Raw genomic sequence first — 22,133 nt, 5'->3', positions numbered from 1 at the left:
TTCCCGGCCAGGGCACTCAGGCGAAGCATCCATCTGCTTCTCCACCCTTCCCCTTCTCCTTTTTTTCTATTTTTCTCTTCCCCTGCTGCAGCCAAGGCTCTTTTGGAGCAAAGTTGGCCCAGGCACTGAGGATGGCTCCATGGCCTCTTTCTCAGGTGCTAGAATGGCTCCGGTTGCAGCAAAGCAACACCCCAGATGGGCAGAGCATCGCCTCCTGGTGGGCCTGCTGGGTGGATCCCGGTCAGGCGTAAGTGGGAGTCTCCCTCAGAAAAAAATAAAAACAAACAAACAAACAAACAAAAAACCTGCTCAAAATCCCTTCCATTCTAGAAGGCCCACCTCTCTGTTCTGCCATAAAGGTAAATTACACCTGGCCTCATGCAAAAATGAGGAGTCATTCCCTTAAGAGTCCAGCTTGACAGATGGTGACCAGGACAACTTTCATTCAACATCCTAGTTCCCTGCAACTGCTGACAGCTGTCTTCTGTGCAGAAAGGATAATGTGAAAGCCACTCCACGAAGGGACTCCACCTCCTCAGTCACCCACTTCCCACCACACCCCAGACCAGTCGTGCGCCATTGTTGTTTAACTGAAGTTCATGCTTTCAGAAGAGAAATGAACTTGGCAATAGAATGCTGGCTAAGCTGCTTACGGCCCCCAGCAAGGTGCCCAGTGACCTCACCGTCCCTTGAACATCTGTTGTGGGAAAGGCTGGCCGGCGATGAATGGAGAGCCCGGGGTCTGATTCACCTGCACTCTGACCTCAACACGTGCTCTCTCACGTGGCCTGCTACCTCTGTGCTGTGCCCCAGTCACCTCTGGGACAGTCCTGCATTCGCTTTGTTTCCTGCAACAGGACAGGGGTAACCGGCCTGGAGATAGTTTTATAATTTTGTTTGTTTGCTCAGGCAGGGATTGGCAAACCACTACCAAACCCACCCTGAGTCTCCACTCAGGGATGGCCTCCAAGCTAAGAATGGATTTTACATTCTTAAAGGGTTGTAAGCATTTTTGTTTTTAAAGATGAAAAGTATCTAAAAGAGACTGTCTGTGGCCTGTGAAGTCTAAACTAATGACTATCTGGCCCCTGACACACAGGTTTGCCGTCCCCGCCTCAGAAAGAAGCACTCCTTGTACGGGTTCTTCCTGGGGCCAGACCCCAGCCACTGCAGGATCTCATTTTGCTGTCAGCGAGCAGGGGAAGGGACCTGACTGACTTATTTCCAGAAGTACAGGAGGCTTGTGGAGAAACCACTCACCTGGCCTGCGGGGCAGAATACACTGCTGGGTTGCAAACAACCCAGATGATCCAATAGAGCAGGGGTCCCCAACCTTTTTTGGGCCACGGACCGGTTTATTGTCAGAAAATATTTTCACGGACCGACCTTTAGGGTGGGACGGATAGGATAAATGTATCACGTGACCGAGACAAGCGTCAAGAGTGAGTCTTAGACGGATGTAACAGAGGGAATCTGGTCATTTAAAAAAAATAAAACATTGTTCAGACTTAAATATAAATAAAACGGAAATAATATAAGTGATTTACTCTTTCCCTGCGGACTGGTACCAAATGGCCCACGGACCGGTACCAGTCCATGGCCCGGGGGTTGGGGACCACTGCAATAGAGGACACTTGGTCTCTGCACTATCCACAGGAGGAGGAAGGTGCCTGACCATTCACAAATGGGAATTAAAGAACACCCCGCAATACGACCTCTCTCCACCTTTTGCTCTTAAACTATTGGACTGACTTCTAGCATTTTTACTCTGTAAGCAACGATCTAGGTGGGGAGTAACAAACTCAAAGTCCCCAGGAGCCATGGAGTTGGCTTTCAGCAGGTGATCTCAGCATGGACTGGCCAGAGAGACGGCTGAAAGGAGGGCGGGGACTCCTGGGAACAAAAGCCCAGTTGTCCCATGTGATGGATGGTATTCCAAGACTACAGCACTGGATCAGTCAAATACAGCATGTTTGTGAGGAGGCTTCACTGCAGGGTCTGTGACCCGGTTCCGGCTCTAGGAAACCAGGCTCAGACCCGAGCCAAAGGAGAGACTGGGATTTGCAGTCAAACGTGGTCATGGATATCCACGACTGGGCTTGATTTAATTCAATTGTGTTTCTGAGAGATAAGCTTCAGCTACAGGAGCCCTGGGGTCAGCCTGACCTGCAGGCAGCTGACACAGTGATTAGGAGCGTAGCCTCTAGCACCAGCCTTGCCTGAGTCTAGATCTCGACTCTGCCTCTCACAGGGGGTCTAAATAAACCAAGGTCCCCATTCAACATTTTTTGTGCCCGTCTTTTCTCATTTTTCAATGGGAACAGCATATACATCACAAAGTTGTTTTCAGAACCAAGTCAGGCAATGCATACAAAGTTCCTGAAACAGTGCCTGGTATACAGTAAGCCCTCAGTTATTACTACTGTGTGTTACTTGTGTTATGATGAGAGCTCTTTACTGGAATCACTCACCATGTGCAGAGATGATACAGATAACTACCTGTGATTGTGTCTGTCATTGTGCAAGGTAGTTTTAGTATATAGTACCTCAGAAATAGTTTCAGAGGCAGCTCATAGCAGATAACGTTATCGCTATCAACAGAGGAAGTATCTGAATGGCTGACTGACTTAGCCAAAGCCACACCACACAGGTAAGTAGCCATTTCAACGAGGGTAAAATTTTCTACCAATAACAGAATATCTAAAGATGACTTAATCAATAGTGATATGGAGCAAAATGTTTGAGAGTCAGAGGCTCTGTGATTGGTTTAGTGGCTCCATAATGTCTCTGAGAGCCGGGGCTCTTTCTATACTTTGTCCCTCTGCCATCCTTGCCATGCTGGACTTTCATCCTTTTATGTGCTACCTCATGGATATATAATAGCTGCCACAGGTCCAGGCATCACATCCTCCACCCAATGTCCTAAGAAGGAAGGAAGATCACAGCTAAAGATTTCCTTCTCATGAACTTCATGTTCCAATCTCCTACCTCAGGTCACATTTCATTGGCCAAAAAGTAGGTCACATTTTTTTTAACACTGAGGCTAATTACTTGTGAAGAAAATGGGATTAGTGGTTTAGGCTAATCACGATGAAATATTTCGGGGTGCAGTAGTTGCCAACCTTGCCTAAGATCAAAGGGAGAAAGGTGTAGCAATGAGAAATGGCCCAGGGGTAAGTAATGAACAGTCTGACTCACTGTCTCTGGGTTCAGAAGTACTCTGTCTCTGAAGAAGCACATTCTTTTGTGTGTGTGCAAGGGCCCGGAGGGAAAATTACTCACAAACTAAACTGATCAGACTGTATGGCAATTCCCTTATAAATCAACTTTATCTGATTGCCACTGGTTCTCTTGCTGTGCCTTAAGGTTGACAGGTAGCAACTCATAAATTGTAGGCCAGAATCCATTCTTAAAAAAAAAAAAAAAAAAAAGAACTCCCAAGAAGTTGGCTTTCAGCAGCCAAGGAAACTCCAGAGGTAAATCAGAGGCACTTAAGCTAAATTAGGAGCCTATTTGCATATAGAGACATAAGAACTTCATTTTTATTTGTGATAGTTTTCCAATTTCCTTGTAGGCCATGGCTTTGGAAAAACTTGTTCCTCATTTAGAATATATGATTGCAGCTGCACATTTTAATGGACATAATGAAAATCAGATTTCTGGTGTGATTTAGAATGAAACCTCCCTTGCTTGGTGTCAGTAGGGGATATTCGATGTTGCACGAAGATACGCACTTTGGCAAAATAGAGCTGCACTTTTTGCCTCAAATATTATACCATGCTTACTCTTAAAATGCGGTTTATCCAGTTTTTACTAGAGCTGTGAGTTTGGAGAACTGACTTATAGCCAGATCGATTTCCTCCACTTAAACTTCATGTGCAACATCATAACATTGGTATTATAAGTTTTTATTTTAGAATCTGTTTTAGATTCTTTTTGACTTGACTTATAACATGATTATAGGATTACAAAGACATTGTAGAGGTTTTATTTTTTTACCCAGTAACTATTCTCCCTCATTCTGCTCACCGTACCCAGTTTTACTTTGGGGAGTTGGTGGGGGACTAGCCCTCCCTAACTTTAAGACTACATGATTTGAATGAAGCCAGCTGAGCTGGTCTAAGTCAGTTAACATGGCCTAGCTCCTTGACCATGTGAGCCCAGGGATGGCAGTATATGACAAATTGCCTTACTTTCCTGATTACATACTCCCCCTTCCAATAAGAGAATTGTACATCTGCACCATTGCTACGTGACTTGCTTTGGCAAATGGAAGGTGAGCAGACCTGATGGAAACCTTGATTGAATGAAAGTTTTGGGCGCTGTTTCCAGGTTCAGACAGGGCACTATTTTCTCTCTGCCATTACAGCTGTATGTCCTCGTCAAAGGGGCTGCTTCTTCATTCTAGATTTCAGTAGGAAGAGGCCAGGAGGATCACCCACAGCCGACTGACAGCTGACGTGCAGCATGAGATAAAAAGAACCTTTGCTGATGATGACTATGAGTGGGGCAGCTCCGTTCTCCGCAAAGGGCTTTGTCACACCTACACAGCCCTGCAGGGGCAGCACGAACCCAGCCATAGGCCACATGCAAAGGAACGTATGTGGCTGTATTTTAATAAAACTTTACTCATAAACACTGAAATGTGAATTTTGTATTATTTTCAAATGTCATGAGATACTATTTTTCTTTTGATTTTTTTTTCAAAATGTCACAACCATTCTTCTCTCAGGAGCTTCATGAACACCAGTGATGGGTTGGAACTGGTCCATGGGCTCTAGTTTGCCAACCCTTAAACTACTGAGTTCTTTCTTCCCACGCTTCGGGCACTGAAGTATGGACAGTACGTGCATTATTCATTTAATTTGCACAAGGACCCTAAGGGGTAGGTAAAGTTATTATGGCCATTGAAGAGGTGGGTAAACTGAAGTCTAATAGATGATACAGCCTGAGGATAACGGAATCAAAATCACAGCTTTTTAAGCTAATGATTAATGATCCCCCCCCCCCAGCTAATAAAAGGCTATTAGAAGATAAAATGTTGAAGCTTAAAAAACAGAAACATTTCTAGGGCTAAGCAATTTAAAGCCATTTTTATAATGCTTCTTTATTTTCTTGAGAAAATATTTTGCTTTATTTCTTGTTGTAAAGTGCCTGGGCCGAGCAAGACCAGGGTTTCGAACCAGCAACCTCAGCGGTCCAGCTCAATGTTCTATCCACTGCACCACCACAGGCCAGGCTTGCTTTATTTCTCTACCAGCTTCTGTGTTTATCTTTGGTACCACTAATTTAATTAATGTTTCTAGTCTGGTTTATATTTCACATGAGAAGGTGAACTACTTCCTGTCTGCCCGCTAGCGACGAACACCACAGCGCAGCGTGCGTGAGACCCGGGTTCTCAGACAGCCTGCTACCCACTGACGTCCCAGGAAGCTTCTCTGCCAGAAATTCGGGGCCACCAAGCTAACTGGTGCTCCAGAGCAAACCCGTGGCTTTCAACGTAAAGGTCGTGGGAAGAAGACTCATGGGGCTCCTTTCAGGTTACCAAATAGTCCCTCTCTAGACGTAGCCAGTAAACTTATGAGAATTTTTAGGAATCATGAGAGATCTGAGCTTTGCTGATGTATGGAGTTTGGAGGGAGGGGGAGATGCAGGGATTGAGGGGGAGGGAAAAAGGGAGAGGAAGGAAAGAAGGAAGAAAGGAAAGAAGGAAGGAAGGAAGGAAGAGAGGGAGGGAGGGAGGGAGGGAGGAAGGGAGGGAGGGAGGGAAGTGGGAAGGGAGGGGGGAAAGGAGGGAGGGAGGGAGGGAGAAAAGAAAAAAGGGAGGGAGGGACGGGAAAAAGTAGGGTGGAGGGAGGGAAGAAGGGATGAAAAAAGAAAAACCCAACAACAACAAAGCAGATTTTGGTGACCTTCTTCCTAACCGGATTATAACTTAGCATTCTCATCTCATTCCACATCGCAGACAACATTTCTGGAACACATTTGGATTTTCAACATCTGTTCAGTTTAAGCAACTAAATGAAAATGGAAACACAAGCCCTGTCCGTGGCATATGAACAGGAGACGCCAAGAAAGAGTGGAACATATTTTGCTTTGGCAAAAATGATAGCGATCAGTTTCTATCTTGAGGAACTGTGGATTCACGCATGCCCACTAATAAAATTTCCCAAAGACTGCCACTTTTTTCAGACTAGACTAGAGAGCCGCCTTTTGGGTCTGAAACACATAAGGTCAACTGATTCATTCCCTGGAAGATGTTTTAGAAAGATACATTCTCACGGTGTCTCATAGGGAGCCAGCACCTTCAGACATGAGTGTACCGTCTTGAAAACTGAGACCATCCCTTTGGAGGACAAAGGCCCCAAAGAGAGTGAGGCTCAACCTGTGTCTCCCAGGTGTAGACCCATGAAGTTGGCTCTCCTACCTGAGACCAACAGTCTCAGCATCTTTCGCAGCATGATGCTCCCGTGCCTGGGGCAACTACCTGTTCTTGGTACCACCCACAGTTAGTCGAGAACCTGGGTCGCCATGCAAATAAAGATGAAAGAAGCAATCAGAGCAGAATGAAGTCAGGGTGCAGTGTCCTTGTCCCTGAAGGAAGTGAAAAGATGTTCTTGTGTTTAGTAGACTCTTTCAGCCCCTAAAGGGTAACACATTATAAAAGCCTGTGCTCTGATTTTGCATTTAGTTTGCACCAATTTAATGGGCATTACAACGATGAATCCAAAGTTATTCCTGTGTGGTCCTTATTCCCGGGAAAGGGTGAAAGAGTCTACTGCAGATGAATGATACTGGGAGCATGCAAGGACAGAGGACTCCAGAGCTGAGATGCCCCTGACCCAACATGCAGCAAATGAGAATGGAATGAGCCCATCATTTCATGCGTCACTTACATTCTCCTCTGCACTTGTGGGGACCGAATCCTCTTTAACTGACTAAAGGGGAGATAAAAACAAAAGCAAGAGTCAGAATGTTACAGAGACTGAGGTTAACAGCCTCCTGGTACAATTCCTGGACACGGCTCATGTGTACCTTGTTCCAAAAAGAATTTGAAGGAAGCTCACACAAATGTAAACAGTATCGCAGGATAATACACATTTTGTGTTTTTCAAAGCGACACAGGGGAAATAAACATCCAGACGCAGCCAGGATACACGTGGAGCGTGGAGAGTGGGCTCTACGGAAGACACAAAGCACAGTCTTTGCTGTGAGTAAGGAACACATGTATCGTGATGTTTTCTGGCAGCGATGGAAAGAGGGAAATACGAGCAGCTGTGCAATCCACGGGCACTGTTAGGTGAAAACAAAGGAGCTTCTCAGGAAGATTCTGGTAGTAGGACCAGAGACGTTCATCCTGTGGTCCTCAGGGAGCAAGCAGACACAATGTGATGAGGTCCTCAGCCTTGTCCTGACCACAGCCCAGGGTCAGCATTAGAAGCTGCTTCCTACCTCAGCCCTCAACAGGGGCCAAGTTCACCACGTCAATGCTCAATTTAGTTAAAACATTTCTATGGAGGGTTAGAGGGCTGGGGACCAACACATCCAAGTTCAAACACTGTTACTCCCTGTCCTGCCCCAAATAGGAGAAGAATGATCCCAATTCCATCAAGAGCCAATGCCACAATTATGACAGTTTAGCAAGCTGTAACTTTGGAGCCCAATTTTGCATTGATCCTGCGGTCATTCTCAAACTTTTTTTGGGGGGGTGGTGTTTACAGATCACTTGGAGGTTCACTTGACAGATCTGGACTGTCTTCCCCCCAAAATAAAGGTGAACGCAATATCTTGCAAATTATTTCAGGGTGTTCATAGACTCACATCTCTTCTCTTGGATTCTATGTTAAGAATCTCTTCCCTTTATCTATTTAGTTCCAAGTCCTGCTTTTATTTGTACCTTTAAAACATCCAACGGAGAGGAAGAAGGGAACTGACACTTTACAAATACATCTTTTGCACTCTGTGCCTTGCCCACATCATCTCACTTAAAGTCCCCCCAAGTGGTAAGTGTGGTGAGCCTCACAGGGCAGTGAAGTCACTGAGCCGAGGTGGTACGGCTAAAGAGTGGTGGAAATGGTTCTCAGGACCACGTTTGCCATCTACATGATGACTTCCAGGGTCAGAAACACATTTTGTCTTTTTTGGGAAGGGGGGGAATGACCGTGTAAGCTTCTTTCTCCATGACTAGATGCGCCTTCTCTCTAGATGAGCTCTTCGGTTTGGCTCGCTGACTTCTACTTCTCCTCCTCTTACACCGAAGCTTACTTGGGCACAAACATGTCCCTGTAAAGAATGCTGGGTTTTCTGGAAGCTTCTAATTGTCCAGAAATCATAGAACATTCAGAAGTGTAGTTTGCTTGGAATTATACCCATTCTCCTCGAGACTGGGTGCATACTATTTAGTATCATGAACAGGTGAAGAAATGAACAATATTTTGAAGGCCAGGCCTCCTCAAACTTGACCCGTTAGAGTTGCAAGGGTCAGTGTACAGTCTTCTTGAGGCTGAGACACCCCACTCCCCATCATTTCAGAAGAGCAGTTTTTAGTTTGTCAGACCTCTTGCCTGTCCCAGCGGGTTGTAACGAGACTCCTTTGTGTCTTTGGTTTCCTGGGTCTGGAATGTTCCTGGCCATCGGCTGCTCACTGCATGCCAGACGAACTGGAATCTGACGGAGGTGACAACGGTGAGGAGCAGACGGAGCTGCTTCCAGGCACTGATGGCTCGGTGATCTTCCAGATCCTCGGTTTCTGACTTCCAGATCTTTCCGATGGTTCAAAAACTGGCATTATAGACATTGTCTGTTCTAAGAGAACTTGCTATTTTATATTTTAAAATGATAATACCTGGAGAAACATTCCTTATTTGGGGAATTAGTTCAAGCGAGCATTGTTTAAACTTTGACAATTTTCACAATTTTTACCTGCCCATGCACTATCTGTATTTACTTGATATTTTTCTTTAAATTGACTACTTTTTTATTTAAATAAATATATTTTAAAGGAAAACATCATTATAATGAATGTAATATCGACATCCTTGCTATAAGTAGAAGTACGTATAGAACAAGTCCAATGAATGAAACAAAAACACTCATTGAATTCTGTTATTGTAAAGTCTTTGTTAGAAAGAGAGATTGGCAAGTATTAGCCCAGTGAGAGGAGCCTGTTACTGTCAAGGAGAGACTTTCCCCTTAATGTCACCAGAGGAAATGGAGTCGCACAGAAAAGGAGATAACTTTGTACCATGTGTCCGATTGCATTTCAGGATGGTGTCTAAGAACCACACAAAATCATTGTGCACATTTTTTTTTTTTTGGTATTTTTCTGAAGCTGGAAACGGGGAAACAGTCAGACAGACTCCCTCATGCGCCCGACCGGGATCCACCCGGCATGCCCACCAGGGGGCAATGCTCTGCCCATCTGGGGCGTCACTCTGTTGTAACCAGAGCCATTCTAGTACCTGAGGCGGAGGCCATGGAGCCACCCTCAGTGCCCGGGCCAACTTTGCTCCAATGGAGCCTTGGCTGCGGGAGGGGAAGAAAGAGACAGAGAAGAAGGAGAGGGGAAGGGGTGGAGAAGCAGATGGGTGCCTCTCCTGTGTGCCCTGGCTGGGAATCGAACCCAGGACTCCTGCACGCCAGGCCAGCGCTCTACCACTGAACCAACCGGCCAGGGCCTCATTGTACACATTTTTGTTCATTTGCACACTGGCCTATGTGTGTAGCCTTTATGTCAGCTGTGGCTGAAATATCCAGTTAGAATAAGGAACCCCAAAATGGACAGAGGTGGCCAAGTTCCTGGCCCCCTTCAGTGTTTGGCCCAGGTCAGAGTAACCTGCTCAGAGCCCAAGTCTAGAGTATCCTGGACGGTGCTTTAATATCTGGAAATATCAGAATTTTCTCATGCTTCTCTCTATTTTTCAAAAATTTTACAAGAGTGATTTTATAACTAAAATTTATTTTCAAATTTAAAAGAATACTAAGGTTGCCACTTTGTTTTTTACTAGAACAGAATGCTAAGTGTTCCTGCCTTTTATCTTCAATGGGAAAAGCTTGGATTTCAAAGAAAACCCAACACACCTCTGACACATCCCAAAGGTAAGAGAAGATAAAATACTTGAGGCTCAGTAGATAAGAAGTTTCCCGAAAATGGATGGTACAGAAAGATAAACAAGTGGATGTGGTTAGTGCACCCTCCTGAGCACACAGGAAATAAGTGACATCGGGAACAGCGACCGTGTTCACCGGCCGCTTCTGCACCAGGCACGGTGTCTGAGTTTTCCTGGAATTATTTCACTTAACTCTTGCTTCATTACCATGATGTCAGTGCTATTATGATGTGCATTTTGCACATTGGAAAACTGAGGCTCATCCGAGCAGACTGAGACTCAAAGTCAGATCTATCTGACACCAAACTTTTAACCCTTCCCTAAGTGTTCCTCCAACATCCATCACTTGAGGACCTCCCACACAGTTTCTGCCATGTTGTATGTGCCATCTGTGACAGCCATGGGAGCGTCGCACTCAGATCTCCCTGCAAGGACAACCTCAGACTGTTATGGCTTCAGTGTCCGAGACAGCTTGGTAAGAGCACTTGGGGTGCTGGGCCATTTCTGCCCAACATAGGGCTCCCGGGAAAGGGCATGCCTGCTCTGGGAGCCCCCGGCTCAGACCCACCCTCAGGCTGAGGGACCTTTTTCCCCTTCTGTCCCTCCCTCCGCCACAGGTGTCAGACGCTCACTGTGGTGGGCAGGCTCACTCATTTTCCTCCAACAAGTCTGAACATCAATTCTGTCTTGATGTCAGCATCTTGGAGGACCCAGATTTACCATTATTTACTTAATATCAGTACTATTATTTATGTAACATTTTCCTTTTAATTGTGTTACTTTTTTAAACATATAGTCTCACCTAGAACGCAAGATACGTTAAATCAAGTTTAACGTGCCGGTTCTATTTTTCCTAATATTTGAATATGGGTCAACTAACTTATCTCCCTTGCCAACCATATATGTATGTCACTCACTTGAAAATTGTCCCCTACATTATATTGCTGATAAAAGATTTTAAAGAGTAAGTACTCGGTGGTTGGTGAGGGAAGAGGCTTTGAACCGAATGCCAAATGACATCATGCAAAGTTTTCGTTAAGTATCAGAGTTTGTTGCTAGGCAGAACCTAGGAGGAAGAATCCCATACAAGAGGAGAACACGCAGGGAAGCCTTTCAGAAATCCAGCTGGATTCTGAACAGGAGAATATAACAAACGCCATAGTGGCACCTGTATGTATCACCCGCCTGGCCTTGTGTGCCAAACGGCATGGATTTTGATGACATTACTAAATTAGATTTCTCCAGCTCCACAAATTACACCTCACAGCCTCACCCACCACTTCTTGCTCATCTTTGGCCACATCTGAAGCAGGCAAGAGTTGGGACCATGCATGGCAGCTGAGGTTTACTCAGCAACGATGATGAAGGAATAGCTCTCAGAATTACTCAGCCCCACCCAAGGCATTTCCCTGCCCTCCTCCTTAATTCTAGAGAGGAAAAAAAACAACAGACCTGTGGTTTGAATTTTCCTATTACAGAGTATGCTGTGAGCTTGCCCTCGTGAGAAACTGGTGGGCACCCTGGTGTTTCCAAACGACAGTGAAACTTGGTGCTTCTGTTGACTGATTCAGTGTGTGTGTGTGTGTGTGTGTGTGTGTGTGTGTGTGTGTGAGAGAGAGAGAGAGAGAGAGAGAGTGTGTGTGTGAGTGTGCGTATGTATGTGAGTGTATGTGTGTGTGTGTAGACCGAGCCCCACAGTGGTTCATCTCGCCAGGGTGAGAGTGCTCAGGAAAAACCAGGAGGAATAAATAATGAATGATTTTCGAAAGAAAATAAAATCATGAAATACCATAAGCCTCTGTCATGAACCGGAGTCATTCCAAGAACGAAAAACTCTAGTTGTTCATTTCCTTGCCTTTCCCACGAAACACATGTTTATACTGTGATGGACATTTCATTCTTTCCAGGAGTAAATCAGTATGCCTTCAACTCAATGACTCATTTTGGAGAAGGAAAAGAGACTCCAGACGTTGCTGAGTTCCCTGATTGGCTCCAAAGAAACCATTTCTCAGGTCCTCCCAGCACCCAGAGTTCTCTGCATCATGACAACGGGACTTACCTTTTTCCAGAACAGTTTGCTCAGAGGCAGAGAGGGGGGTGCCCCCTTGGGCTTGCCACCTTCACCTTCCTTTGCTGTGTCTGTGCTTGCAGGATTCTTGGCTTCCCCTTGGGTCTCCCGGGAGACAAAGTTGGCTTTGTCTGCTGAAGTGGCGGGTGACTTTTCAGCACCCTGTAGAGTTATAAAAAAAAAAAAAATCAAAATGATCTCCAGACTTCAAAAGTAACAGATCTCCCTGGCATAACCATGGGCTTAAGTTATGCATGTTCATTTTCTTCTCTGTAATTTTCTATATTTTCCAAATATTCTATTACATAGGTTTGTCTTCAGGTCTTGAAAACAGTCAAGATATTTTTCTTTAAAAAAAAAATCTATAGAATCGTTATCATGTTTATGTCAGTACCTCGTTAGGAATCCAGGTGACCATAGGGAGCGCTTTGCTGTTAGAATGTTAATTAGTAACGAGGCCACTGGTCTTCAGCTGATTCTGATTATGTTCTCATCAGTGAAAGCATTTTGAACATGCACCTCCAATCCATGCACATCTGTTTACATTCTAGAGATGTGCCGTTTTACTAATCCAAGTTCAAAATTAAAGAAGAGTTAACATAAATATAATTTAAAACAGAAGTTCTCAAATTTTCCTCTCCCACTCCACTTTGGAGATCACTGGTCTAGACTATGAATAAGTTCAAGACAGCCAGACTGGGGCTCAAGCATCCTGCGTGGGAAAACTACCCACAAACTCTACTTCTTCACGTTTCGATGTAGCCTCTCCATCTAAATTAGATGTAATTGAATAGATTGTCATTGATTTAAGCTTATTCATGTGACCCCTATTTTCTCTCTCCCTTTCTCTCTTTCCTTCCTTCTCTCTTTCTCTCCCACTCTCTGCTCCCCTACCCTACCTCCCCCATCTGAGTGGCCATGCCAGGGTCCAATTCCAGGACATGTGACTTCCTCAGTGACAGGGCTATTATTCCCCACAGTCTGCCTTCTCCTGAGTCATGGGATAAAGGCAGGTTTAGAAGAACAACAGTCTCCATGTGTCTTGACATGAGTGAATAACACATTTTTAAAATTCAATTTTACAATTAAAATGACAAATTTTAATACTCAGTTCACCTGACCTAACCTCTTTATCGCAAGCACTTTCGTTGTATAATTTTGGCTCCAAAGGCTGGTGACACAGGTCCTTTCAATTCGAGAAAGGCCAGATCTTGGACTACATTTTCTGATTAAAAGAAAAAAGAATCTAGCCATAAAAATGGAGTGTGGGAAATTCAGGGAGTTTTGTGGTATTTTTGATATAGGAAAGAGTCTTAGAGACCATCTGGTGCAATGCCCACGCTTTCACAGACAGGGAAACTGAGGCCCGTGATCTGCCTAGCATTAATCAAGGGCCGCGGCATTAATCAATGTCCTCACATGTGGACTTCGGCTCCTAGCTGGTATTCCACACATCACATCCCCCTCCCCCCAAGGGTGTTTGCAAACACCATGGATTTGACTGTCTGAAGCCATGTTCCCCCCCATGTGACTTGGGTTGAATGGGCTGAGCACAGTGACCAGGCAGCCATGAGCTGACAGATACCACTGGACTGAAAGTGTAAGTAGCCAGGCAACAGATCTGAGATCAGAACAGCACGGGGGCCAGCGAGCAGTCCAGCATCTACTGTAAGGACATTAGCAGGATTGCTGATTGACTTAAACCAACTCCCTTTCTTAGAAGTGGAAGTGAGGCCGGCCCCTCAGGCACCTATGAGCGGGGAGAGGGGTATTTCTGGGCATGGCAGAGACATCTTAACACAATGCCTGGCCTTGTGTGCATGCTATCACATCCGGTGTTTGGAGGATGTGTGAAAAAGTTTGATTCTGAGGCCTTACATGCGATAAAACCAAGAAGACAAGGATTCAGAGTCAGCCAAGGAAAGCTGACACCCTTACTCTTTATAACAACAAACGTATTTCACTTATTAATTCTAGGCTTCTTCATGGTTTTAAATTAAAAAAAAATTCTTTTTATAGGAAGGAAGATTGAGACATGCAGAAACGAACGTGGGCATTAACCAGAATTGATAACCATCAGATTGGTTTTATTTTTTTTAGAGCAAAACTAGAAGATAATATCCTCGAATTTGCTTGGATTTCTTCTTTTCTGTCCTAGGTTACATACAATAAAGTCAAGAAGAATGTGAGTCACATTTCTTATAATCACACTGCAAGATTATTCATTGATAGAATCTGGTTGGTCAGTTTCAATGGCCCTATTTTACGTTTCTTTTTCTTTTTCTTTTTCTTTTTTTTTTTGGACAGCAGGATATTCAAATGAAGAAATCAATAAACTGTCCTGGCATGGCAGTAAGAGCCAGCGAGACCTACCAAACTGCTGCATAAACAGGAAAGAAGAACATTTGGGAATCGTCCCCTAATTCAACGTTACTTAAAAACAGACTGAGTGTAACAGAGGCAAAACCCAAAAGTCCTTGTACCTGTACTACAGAATCCCAGAAAGGGACAAGTCTTTTCCACCCTCAGTAGTTTCAGAATCCTGTCCTACCCTTAGCGTGCAACTCACTGGCAGGATGTGTGGCCTATGCTTTGGGGAAGTCCTAGGAATATTGAACTTGGGTGGTTCACAGAAGGTGGAATAGATTTTGGGTATGCAATGGATGTCGTCAGGAAATGCAGATCTGGGGCTTGGGGGAGTCATCTTACACCTCTGGGTTCCTCTGTATGAGGTCTATGACGGTTCCCTAGTCTATTACCTAGTTGTCTCCCACACACGGTATCACTCACTCCTTAAACTTTCCCTCTTCCGTTGCATTACCTATCACTTACCCTTTTGTCTCTTTACAGAGCAAAAGACATCTGTATGGAAATGAAAGGGTGCCTGCCTAACACGTTTATGCAAATATTGATTCACCCTTGAGGATTTTCGGTGGGGTTTTTATTTGCATCCACAATCCTGGGACTGTCACATCCAGCCGGGGGAATTTTTTTTAATAAGTTCATTCAACTTAATGGAGAATGTTTGATATTTTAGAAAAATGTCCAAGCCTGTTTGCACAATTCAAGGGTCCTTTTAATTGATGGTTTCAGACAGACCCTGGCACCTTCTTAGACATTAGAAGAGTGAAATCTCCCCAAAAAATGGTTCCTAAGGGCATGGAGATAAAACCTGTTCTGCCCATTTCTTATTTTGTTCTGCCTGGGTTTTTAATTGTTCAGTATAAGCTTCGTTAATATTGGCAACGGACGGGAACAGGCCACAGAAAGATAAAATTGTTATCTTGAGGTTAGGAGAGTATTTCCCAAAGTGCAGAAAGCATACTGTTGATAGTATCAGAGAAGATTCTACATTGTACAGAAATAATGATGTGAAAGACATTCAAATAGTGAAAATACTTTTCCTTTTTCAACTCTCATTTAAGCCTTCCAAGAACATTTGGGGGAAATTCTTGGTCTGTGGCTGGTACAACTTTAACATTTCTCCACAGCCGGCTAATTGCCTTTCAATAAGGGGAGAAAGGGTATTATATCCAGAGCTTACCAAATAAGGTAACTAGAATGTAATATCTTTTTTTATTAGCCATATTAATAGTTACCTTCCTCTTAAAATAATCCCGGCTTTCTGTGTATTAAGGAATATGAAGTCTCTTTTAAAGATACCTTTCAGTCAGAAATGGGGCAATGTCAATATAAAAATATCAAATAAATAACAGTGTACGTGATTAAAAAATGATGAAGATGGCGTGCATACTTTCAACATTTGGGAAACACTGGGTTAGAAGAAGAATGTCAGAATCCTGGTCCACACTAGGAAGGAAGTAGTCTGAGATGCTCAGAACTAGGAAGATTTTAAAAAAAATTTATTGAAATTTGATTTGCAGACTTTAATCCCCCTTTAATGATCCCAACCACCCAAGGCTCTGTCTTCACTCAAGCGGAGCTGGGTGGATACGGAATGGCATGTGTACCATGTGGTGAAGACCAGGGTTCTCTTTTCCCCTTTTCATTTTAACAAAATACAGACCTTATGCCTAAAGAATTTTCTAAAGGTGAGTCCTAGCCTGGGGCTATGCAGGTGCTTTTTCTTGGCGCCCTTCGCCTGGCTGTCGGATGTCTTCGGCCCGGCTGGTCCATCACAGACATGTTCTGCTTTGGATGCCTTTCGGGCAACAGCAGTCACAGCTTAGAACTTCATTTTTAAACAAAATCCATTTCCCCATTGTTTTTAAGTACATTAAGACACTTTGACAATTAACCGCTGGTCTATCATCTCCACCCCCCCAGCCACAAGACGTCATGTGAATGCTTCTCTTTTTTTTAAACTCTCAGAGACAGTTTTCTAAAGAGCCTGTGCCCAGTCCACATGGATGTTCAACAGGGTGACCTAGTTAAATGACACAGATTAACACTGCCCCGTTTGCTAAAGACAATGACAGGACATTTAAACTCTATCTACATGACAAAAAAATATCCAGATAAAAAAAATCTAAAAAATCAAAAACGATAATAACAGTCCCTACTTGATAGTTTTAAATCTCTAAATGGTACTGTCACATGGGAAAGAACAAACTATTTGAAGACAAATGATTTATTTTTGCATCCTGGCATCAAGGCAAATCCTGCTGCTAAGTGACTTCCATTCCTACAGGAATTTACCTTATTCAGTGTTAGAAACTTCAGAGAAGCAGTCATCACCCACAAAAATTTCAGCTGACTTTGCGATGGGTGGCTCTCCCCGGGAAAAAGAAGTTTTCAGTATGAGCCAGTCCACTGAGCCAAAGTAGGGGGAGACTGGAACTGAAGTAGCCCAGCTACCACCATTTAGAATTGTTGACTCAAGTTACAAATGGTGGGGGATTTTGTATGGGGCATCTGGTGTGCTAAAAACTTCCCAGGGCCAAATTGAAAAACGGACAAATGGTATAGCCGTTTCAAAAATGCAATTCCAAGACCTTCCGTAGAAAAGATGTGTTAAAAAGGTAAGGTATGAGAACCAGGGCTGAAGAAAGAGGTCGGTTCGTGGGTGTCACGGATAACCTACATTCATCAAACCCTCTTTTGAGGCCTAGCTTCCCTAGCATTGACCCCACCGCTCTCTGGGCAACACAGTGAGATTTTCATCAGCTAGATCTGTTCAGCGGGGACCAGGTTCTAGATCCGTGATGGCGAACCTTTTTATAAAAACCGCCCACTTTTGCAGCGCTGGTCAACCTGGTCCCTCCCGCCCACTAGTGGGTGTTCCAGCTTTCACGGTGGGCCAATCACAGCGCTGTTTGGTTGCTCCGCTACCACCCACCATGAAAGCTGGAACACCCACTAGTGGGCAGGAGGGACCAGGTTGACCAGCACTGCAAAAGTGGGCGGTTTTTATAAAAAGGTTCGCCATCAAGGTTCTAGGTGGAGGAAGAGTCTTGGTGTATGAACAGCTGAAGAGAGTGAGGGCGTCAGGCCACTAGGGAAGCTACAAAAACACACCCACAGACCCCACTATTTATAGTCTGTTGTGCAGCGTGACATCAAACAATACAAAACACAGACCTAAAAGAGAAACCCCAAACATTCACTGAATTTGACCCTGACTGCCTTGAAGCAAATAAATACTTTTTATAGGAAAACACACCTAGATGCCTCAGGTATCTATTTTTTTTTTTTTCAATGAAAGAAAAAAGTTCTAGAGGAGCCAGTCAATGCCAGACAAATGTCATCATGGTGTTGTCGGTCTTGCTGTGGTTATGGAAATAGGAGTCACCTGCATTTGAAGAGCGCTTTGTGGTTGACCAGGCATTGTCAAACTTTCATTCCATCCTGGGTTAGGGAGACAGCATGTTTACTGTCCCCATATTATGGATGTGGAGATCTGGGTTCAGACAGGTTTGGATTACACAGCTAGCAAGTAGCAGGACCAGAGCGCAAACGCAGGTCTTTGGAGACAAATTCTAGGATCCTTGTCACAACTTAGCCCCTTTAACTATGGGTAGCAGATGTATCAGGCTGGCCAAGCCATTTATTGGTCCCAGTGTCTTTCAAAGCACTTTTGGTTTTCAAAAGAAGGATGCAAGTCACTTAGCTGTCACCAGGCTGAACTTTCCTTAGGAGTCCCGTGAACTTGAAACCACGTGACCCACTAGAGCTAATCAGTTCTGTCAAGTGTAAAGGGAAAACATCTCTAGAGGGTAGTCATTCCAAACAATTTATTTTGAGAGGAAGGGACTGAATTTCCAGGATGACAAAATACCCAGGCCTCTCTAGGCTCACCCAGACTCCTCTACGTGTCCCTTCTTTGGTGCCACCACTGCTGACTGTGCCATTTCATCAAATAATTTGCCTTAGCAGTGGAGATTTATTATTTTCAAATGACATGAAAATCAAAGAACTTATTTTTAAAAAACCAAAAATACAGCAGCCTTTACTTCTACTTTAAATCGAGTCTCAACTCTTTCTCACGTCCAAAAGCAAATATTAACTATTTTCTCTAAGTCTCTCTACACACAACTAAAAAGACCAAGATGGTATATATATATATATATATAATTATTAGTATTCTGCTCTTATTCTATACAAGAAATTGGTTATTGTGACATTATTTGGTCAGAATTGGCATATATTTCAGGCTTCCCTCTAAAATTTTGTTATTAAAATACCATTAACCTACAGGAAACATTTTAAAGAAGATCTAACAGCACTATTAAATTGCTAAATACGTGTATATGTGCATATACATATATACACACACACAAAAGTTCCAGAAACAATGAAGCAGACACCAATTCAAATCCAATTCTATACACAAACTCAAACAAAAACACGCTTCAAACTACCTACCCTGTCTTCCAGATCTTTTTTGGTTTCAGCTTTGTTAGGTGAAACCTGAAAAGTTTGAGAAAATCAAATGTTAAAATTATAGCTCTTTAAAGCAATTTTATTTCACACAGATACATAGTTCTTAGGTTAGTCCAATTCACTATTCAGGTAAAGAATGTCATCAGAAGTCCTATTAGTATAGTAGAAACCCACAGACTTCCAGTATACCTAAGTATACAAAAGTTAACAAAAAATGTTTTATAATGAAATGCATCAGATCTCATACATTCATCAAGAGTTGAACTACATTCAAAAATTGACTCCTGGAAGGCCACAGACTTTCCATTGATTTTGCCACTAATCCAAACAAATTCATAGCTCTTTGGTGTTTGTGGTGATTCTATTGTCTTTTTTTGGGGGTTTTCTTCTGAAGTTAGTCTTGGCTTTTGGAAATAGCCCAAACACACCTGGAGCTGTCTGTTTAATGCTGACTTTGTTCACCAGCTCTTTCCTGAGTGTCTGGCATGTGCCAGGCCATGGGCTCTGCCCTGAGTCAGAGGTGAGCAAGCACTGTGAGACGTGGATCCCTGCTTCCATCCAACTCAAATAGTAGATTGAGCTGGAACAAGATAGAAAGTGGTTTCTACAGTTTTATTTGCCACCTGAGTGGCAAAACCACTTTGATAGGATAATAACTCAAGGAACTACTCTCCGACTATTTTCACGATCAATGACCATCCAATGGCAATAAGGTTTCATTACAACACAGCTCATGTTACTGAGTTTGGGCACCTGTGGCTCCCATTTCTGAAGCCTCCCTCATTGAAAGACTGGTATAACACAATTTCCTTGCAAAACACATCTTGTCGCTGTTCTCCAATGTTCCAGCTGCACCATGATGATAGCCCATTCGGAACAATGACACTCAAGTGTGCATTATTCTCAGGATAACAAAACTTCTGAGCAATAGAATTGAGAGGAAAAGGAAGGAAATGACTTACCAGTGTTTTAAAGAAGCTCATGACGGAATTATTATTCTCAGTTATATCTGTTGTCTGGGGGTTCTCTTTAGCAATCTCTAGTTCTTCAGGGAGAGAGCAACTTGCAGCTGTAATTTCTTGTCCCTTTTCTTTGCCTTCAACTATGTCCTAGGAGCAAAACGGAGTTTTCACAGTTGCAACTTGTTGAATGTGGACTCTCCAAGTAATATTTTTGCTTCACACCCCTAATTCTCCCTTGCCCCCTAATTCCAGCCATACTTCATCTGCCCACGGGTGTGCAGAACAATCAGGAGCTTATGAGAGTCACTCTTCCTCCCCCTCCCTCTCTTTCTAACATATTCAGCATTTGCAGTTAGTTGGAGGGACATTGTGTGGAGCCTGAGGGTAACAAACACAGCCATGCACGTTGCGTTTCAAACAAAAACCCTTTTCTCTTAATTCTGCAAAGAGGTTGTGTATGGTGCCAACGGTCTCCGTCTTTGTGATCTCCTAGTCCAATGTCCCCAGAGATCTGAGTTCTCACAATCTACCCAATGGAGAATCATATCAACTAAAAAAAAATCCTTATTTATTAAAATAATAATTATGTTCTCAGGATCTAGTTGTTTATTGGTGCCAGGAAGACATTATAGGGACTGACCTTTTCTTTTAACTCACCCGGCGGGTAGGATGCATTCTGAATCTGTCCCATCCTATGACCTTGGATCAAACTATGGCCATCCCTCCACCCCATGACTGCAAAACTCCCCCACCCCCATCTGCTTGGGCTCTTGGCCCCTCTAATCCATTATTGACTCAGCAGACCACACCCTCCTACTCCTTACCACCCTCTTACTCCTTACCATCCTCCCGGCAGGCATCCCCAAACTACGGCCCGTGGGCCGCATGTGGCCCCCTGAGGCCATTTATCCAGCCCCCCGCCACACTTCCAGAAGGGGCACCTCTTTCATTGGTGGTCAGTGAGAGGAGCACTGTATGTGGCGGCCCTCCAACCATCTGAGGGACAGTGAACTGGCCCCTTGTGTAAAAAGTTTGGGGACCCCTCCAAAGGCTTCCTATGGCTCATGGAATCAGGGTCTCTCATGCCTTACATGGTCTGGCCCATGTCAACATCTCCAGCCTCTGTGTGGCACTCTCTCCTTCACTCCATTCTCTCTGACCACCTTTCTTTGAGTTTCTCAAACACACTGCAAGTTACTTCCAACCTCAAGCCTTTCTGTCTGGAACATTCTTCCCTTCCGTCTGCCCGTGGGTAATTTCCATTCACCCTTTAAGTCTTCAGTCTCACCCAACCTCCCCTCACTGTCCCCTCTAAGATGGTCCCTTGCACTTTTCCATCTTAGCTATTTCAACATTTTTCTTTATTTGCCCGGTATCTGCTCCTTTCTTCCTACCCCGACTAGGCCAGAAGCTGGACAAAGACAGGGATTGCATTGACTTTACTCACTGCTGCTTCTTTAATATCGAAGGCAGGGAGGCCCACAGCAGGCATTCAACAAATACGTACCTTTTGACTACTTAGGAGAAGAATGAATGTAAATAAATCTTATATAAACGGGATGGTGCTATCTGTATCAATTCATCCACCGAGCCACCTGGCCAGGGCCTCGTTTTTAATTCATTTTAAAATTACTTCACTGAAATTTCAGTTTTACTGATCAGTCAGTTGATGCATGAGAAGAATAATGAACTTGCCCATGGTCACAGAGTGAAGCTGGGATTTGACCCCATCTCCAAATGATTTGCGGCAAAATGTTGTATTAAAGTCCTATACTGCATTACCTAACCCAGCTCCCTTCCTTCAGATGTGTATTTAAATATACCTTTTCACTAAGGCACTTCCTATTTTAATTTCTTTTCTCTCTATTCCTTTTCCCTGCTATCTATTTCCCATTTTTGTCACCATTCATATACGACACATCTCACCCAAAGACATATGGAAAGTTGGTGTATAAAAAAGATGACGCCTCATATCTATCAAAAGGGAGAAGAATTTTTAAATACATAATGTAGGGACAACAGGGTGGCCACCAGAAAAAAAATTACTTCTTGTTTTAATTCAACCCTATACCAGGATAAAATGCAAATGAATAGCAATAGTAAAAGAAAACATGGGGGAAAATCTTTTATAATTTTGAATTGAGAAGGCTT

General features: G+C 43.7%; 1 protein-coding gene across 6 annotated transcripts in view; it reads right to left on the bottom strand.

The window, feature by feature from the left end:
- Nucleotides 1-22,133, bottom strand: part of BCAS1 (brain enriched myelin associated protein 1) — a 76,604-nt gene that overhangs the window by 13,352 nt on the left and 41,119 nt on the right. For 3 of the 6 annotated variants that reach the window (XM_066235165.1, XM_066235163.1, XM_066235162.1), the window contains 5 exons: nucleotides 19,983-20,129; nucleotides 19,003-19,047; nucleotides 16,205-16,339; nucleotides 12,169-12,339; nucleotides 6,897-6,938 (listed from right to left, as the gene is read on the bottom strand). In XM_066235165.1, coding sequence (XP_066091262.1) covers nucleotides 6,897-6,938; nucleotides 12,169-12,339; nucleotides 16,205-16,339; nucleotides 19,003-19,047; nucleotides 19,983-20,129 — 540 coding nt within the window. The remainder of the gene's footprint in view (nucleotides 1-6,896; nucleotides 6,939-12,168; nucleotides 12,340-16,204; nucleotides 16,340-19,002; nucleotides 19,048-19,982; nucleotides 20,130-22,133) is intronic. The other 3 variants (XM_066235168.1, XM_066235167.1, XM_066235166.1) reach the window with 2 other exon arrangements.

Source organism: Saccopteryx bilineata, chromosome 6 (assembly GCF_036850765.1).
Source record: "Saccopteryx bilineata isolate mSacBil1 chromosome 6, mSacBil1_pri_phased_curated, whole genome shotgun sequence".
Taxonomy (NCBI): domain Eukaryota; kingdom Metazoa; phylum Chordata; class Mammalia; order Chiroptera; family Emballonuridae; genus Saccopteryx; species Saccopteryx bilineata.
Note: the sequence above shows the minus strand (reverse complement) of the source record. Positions and strands in the feature narration are given on the sequence as shown.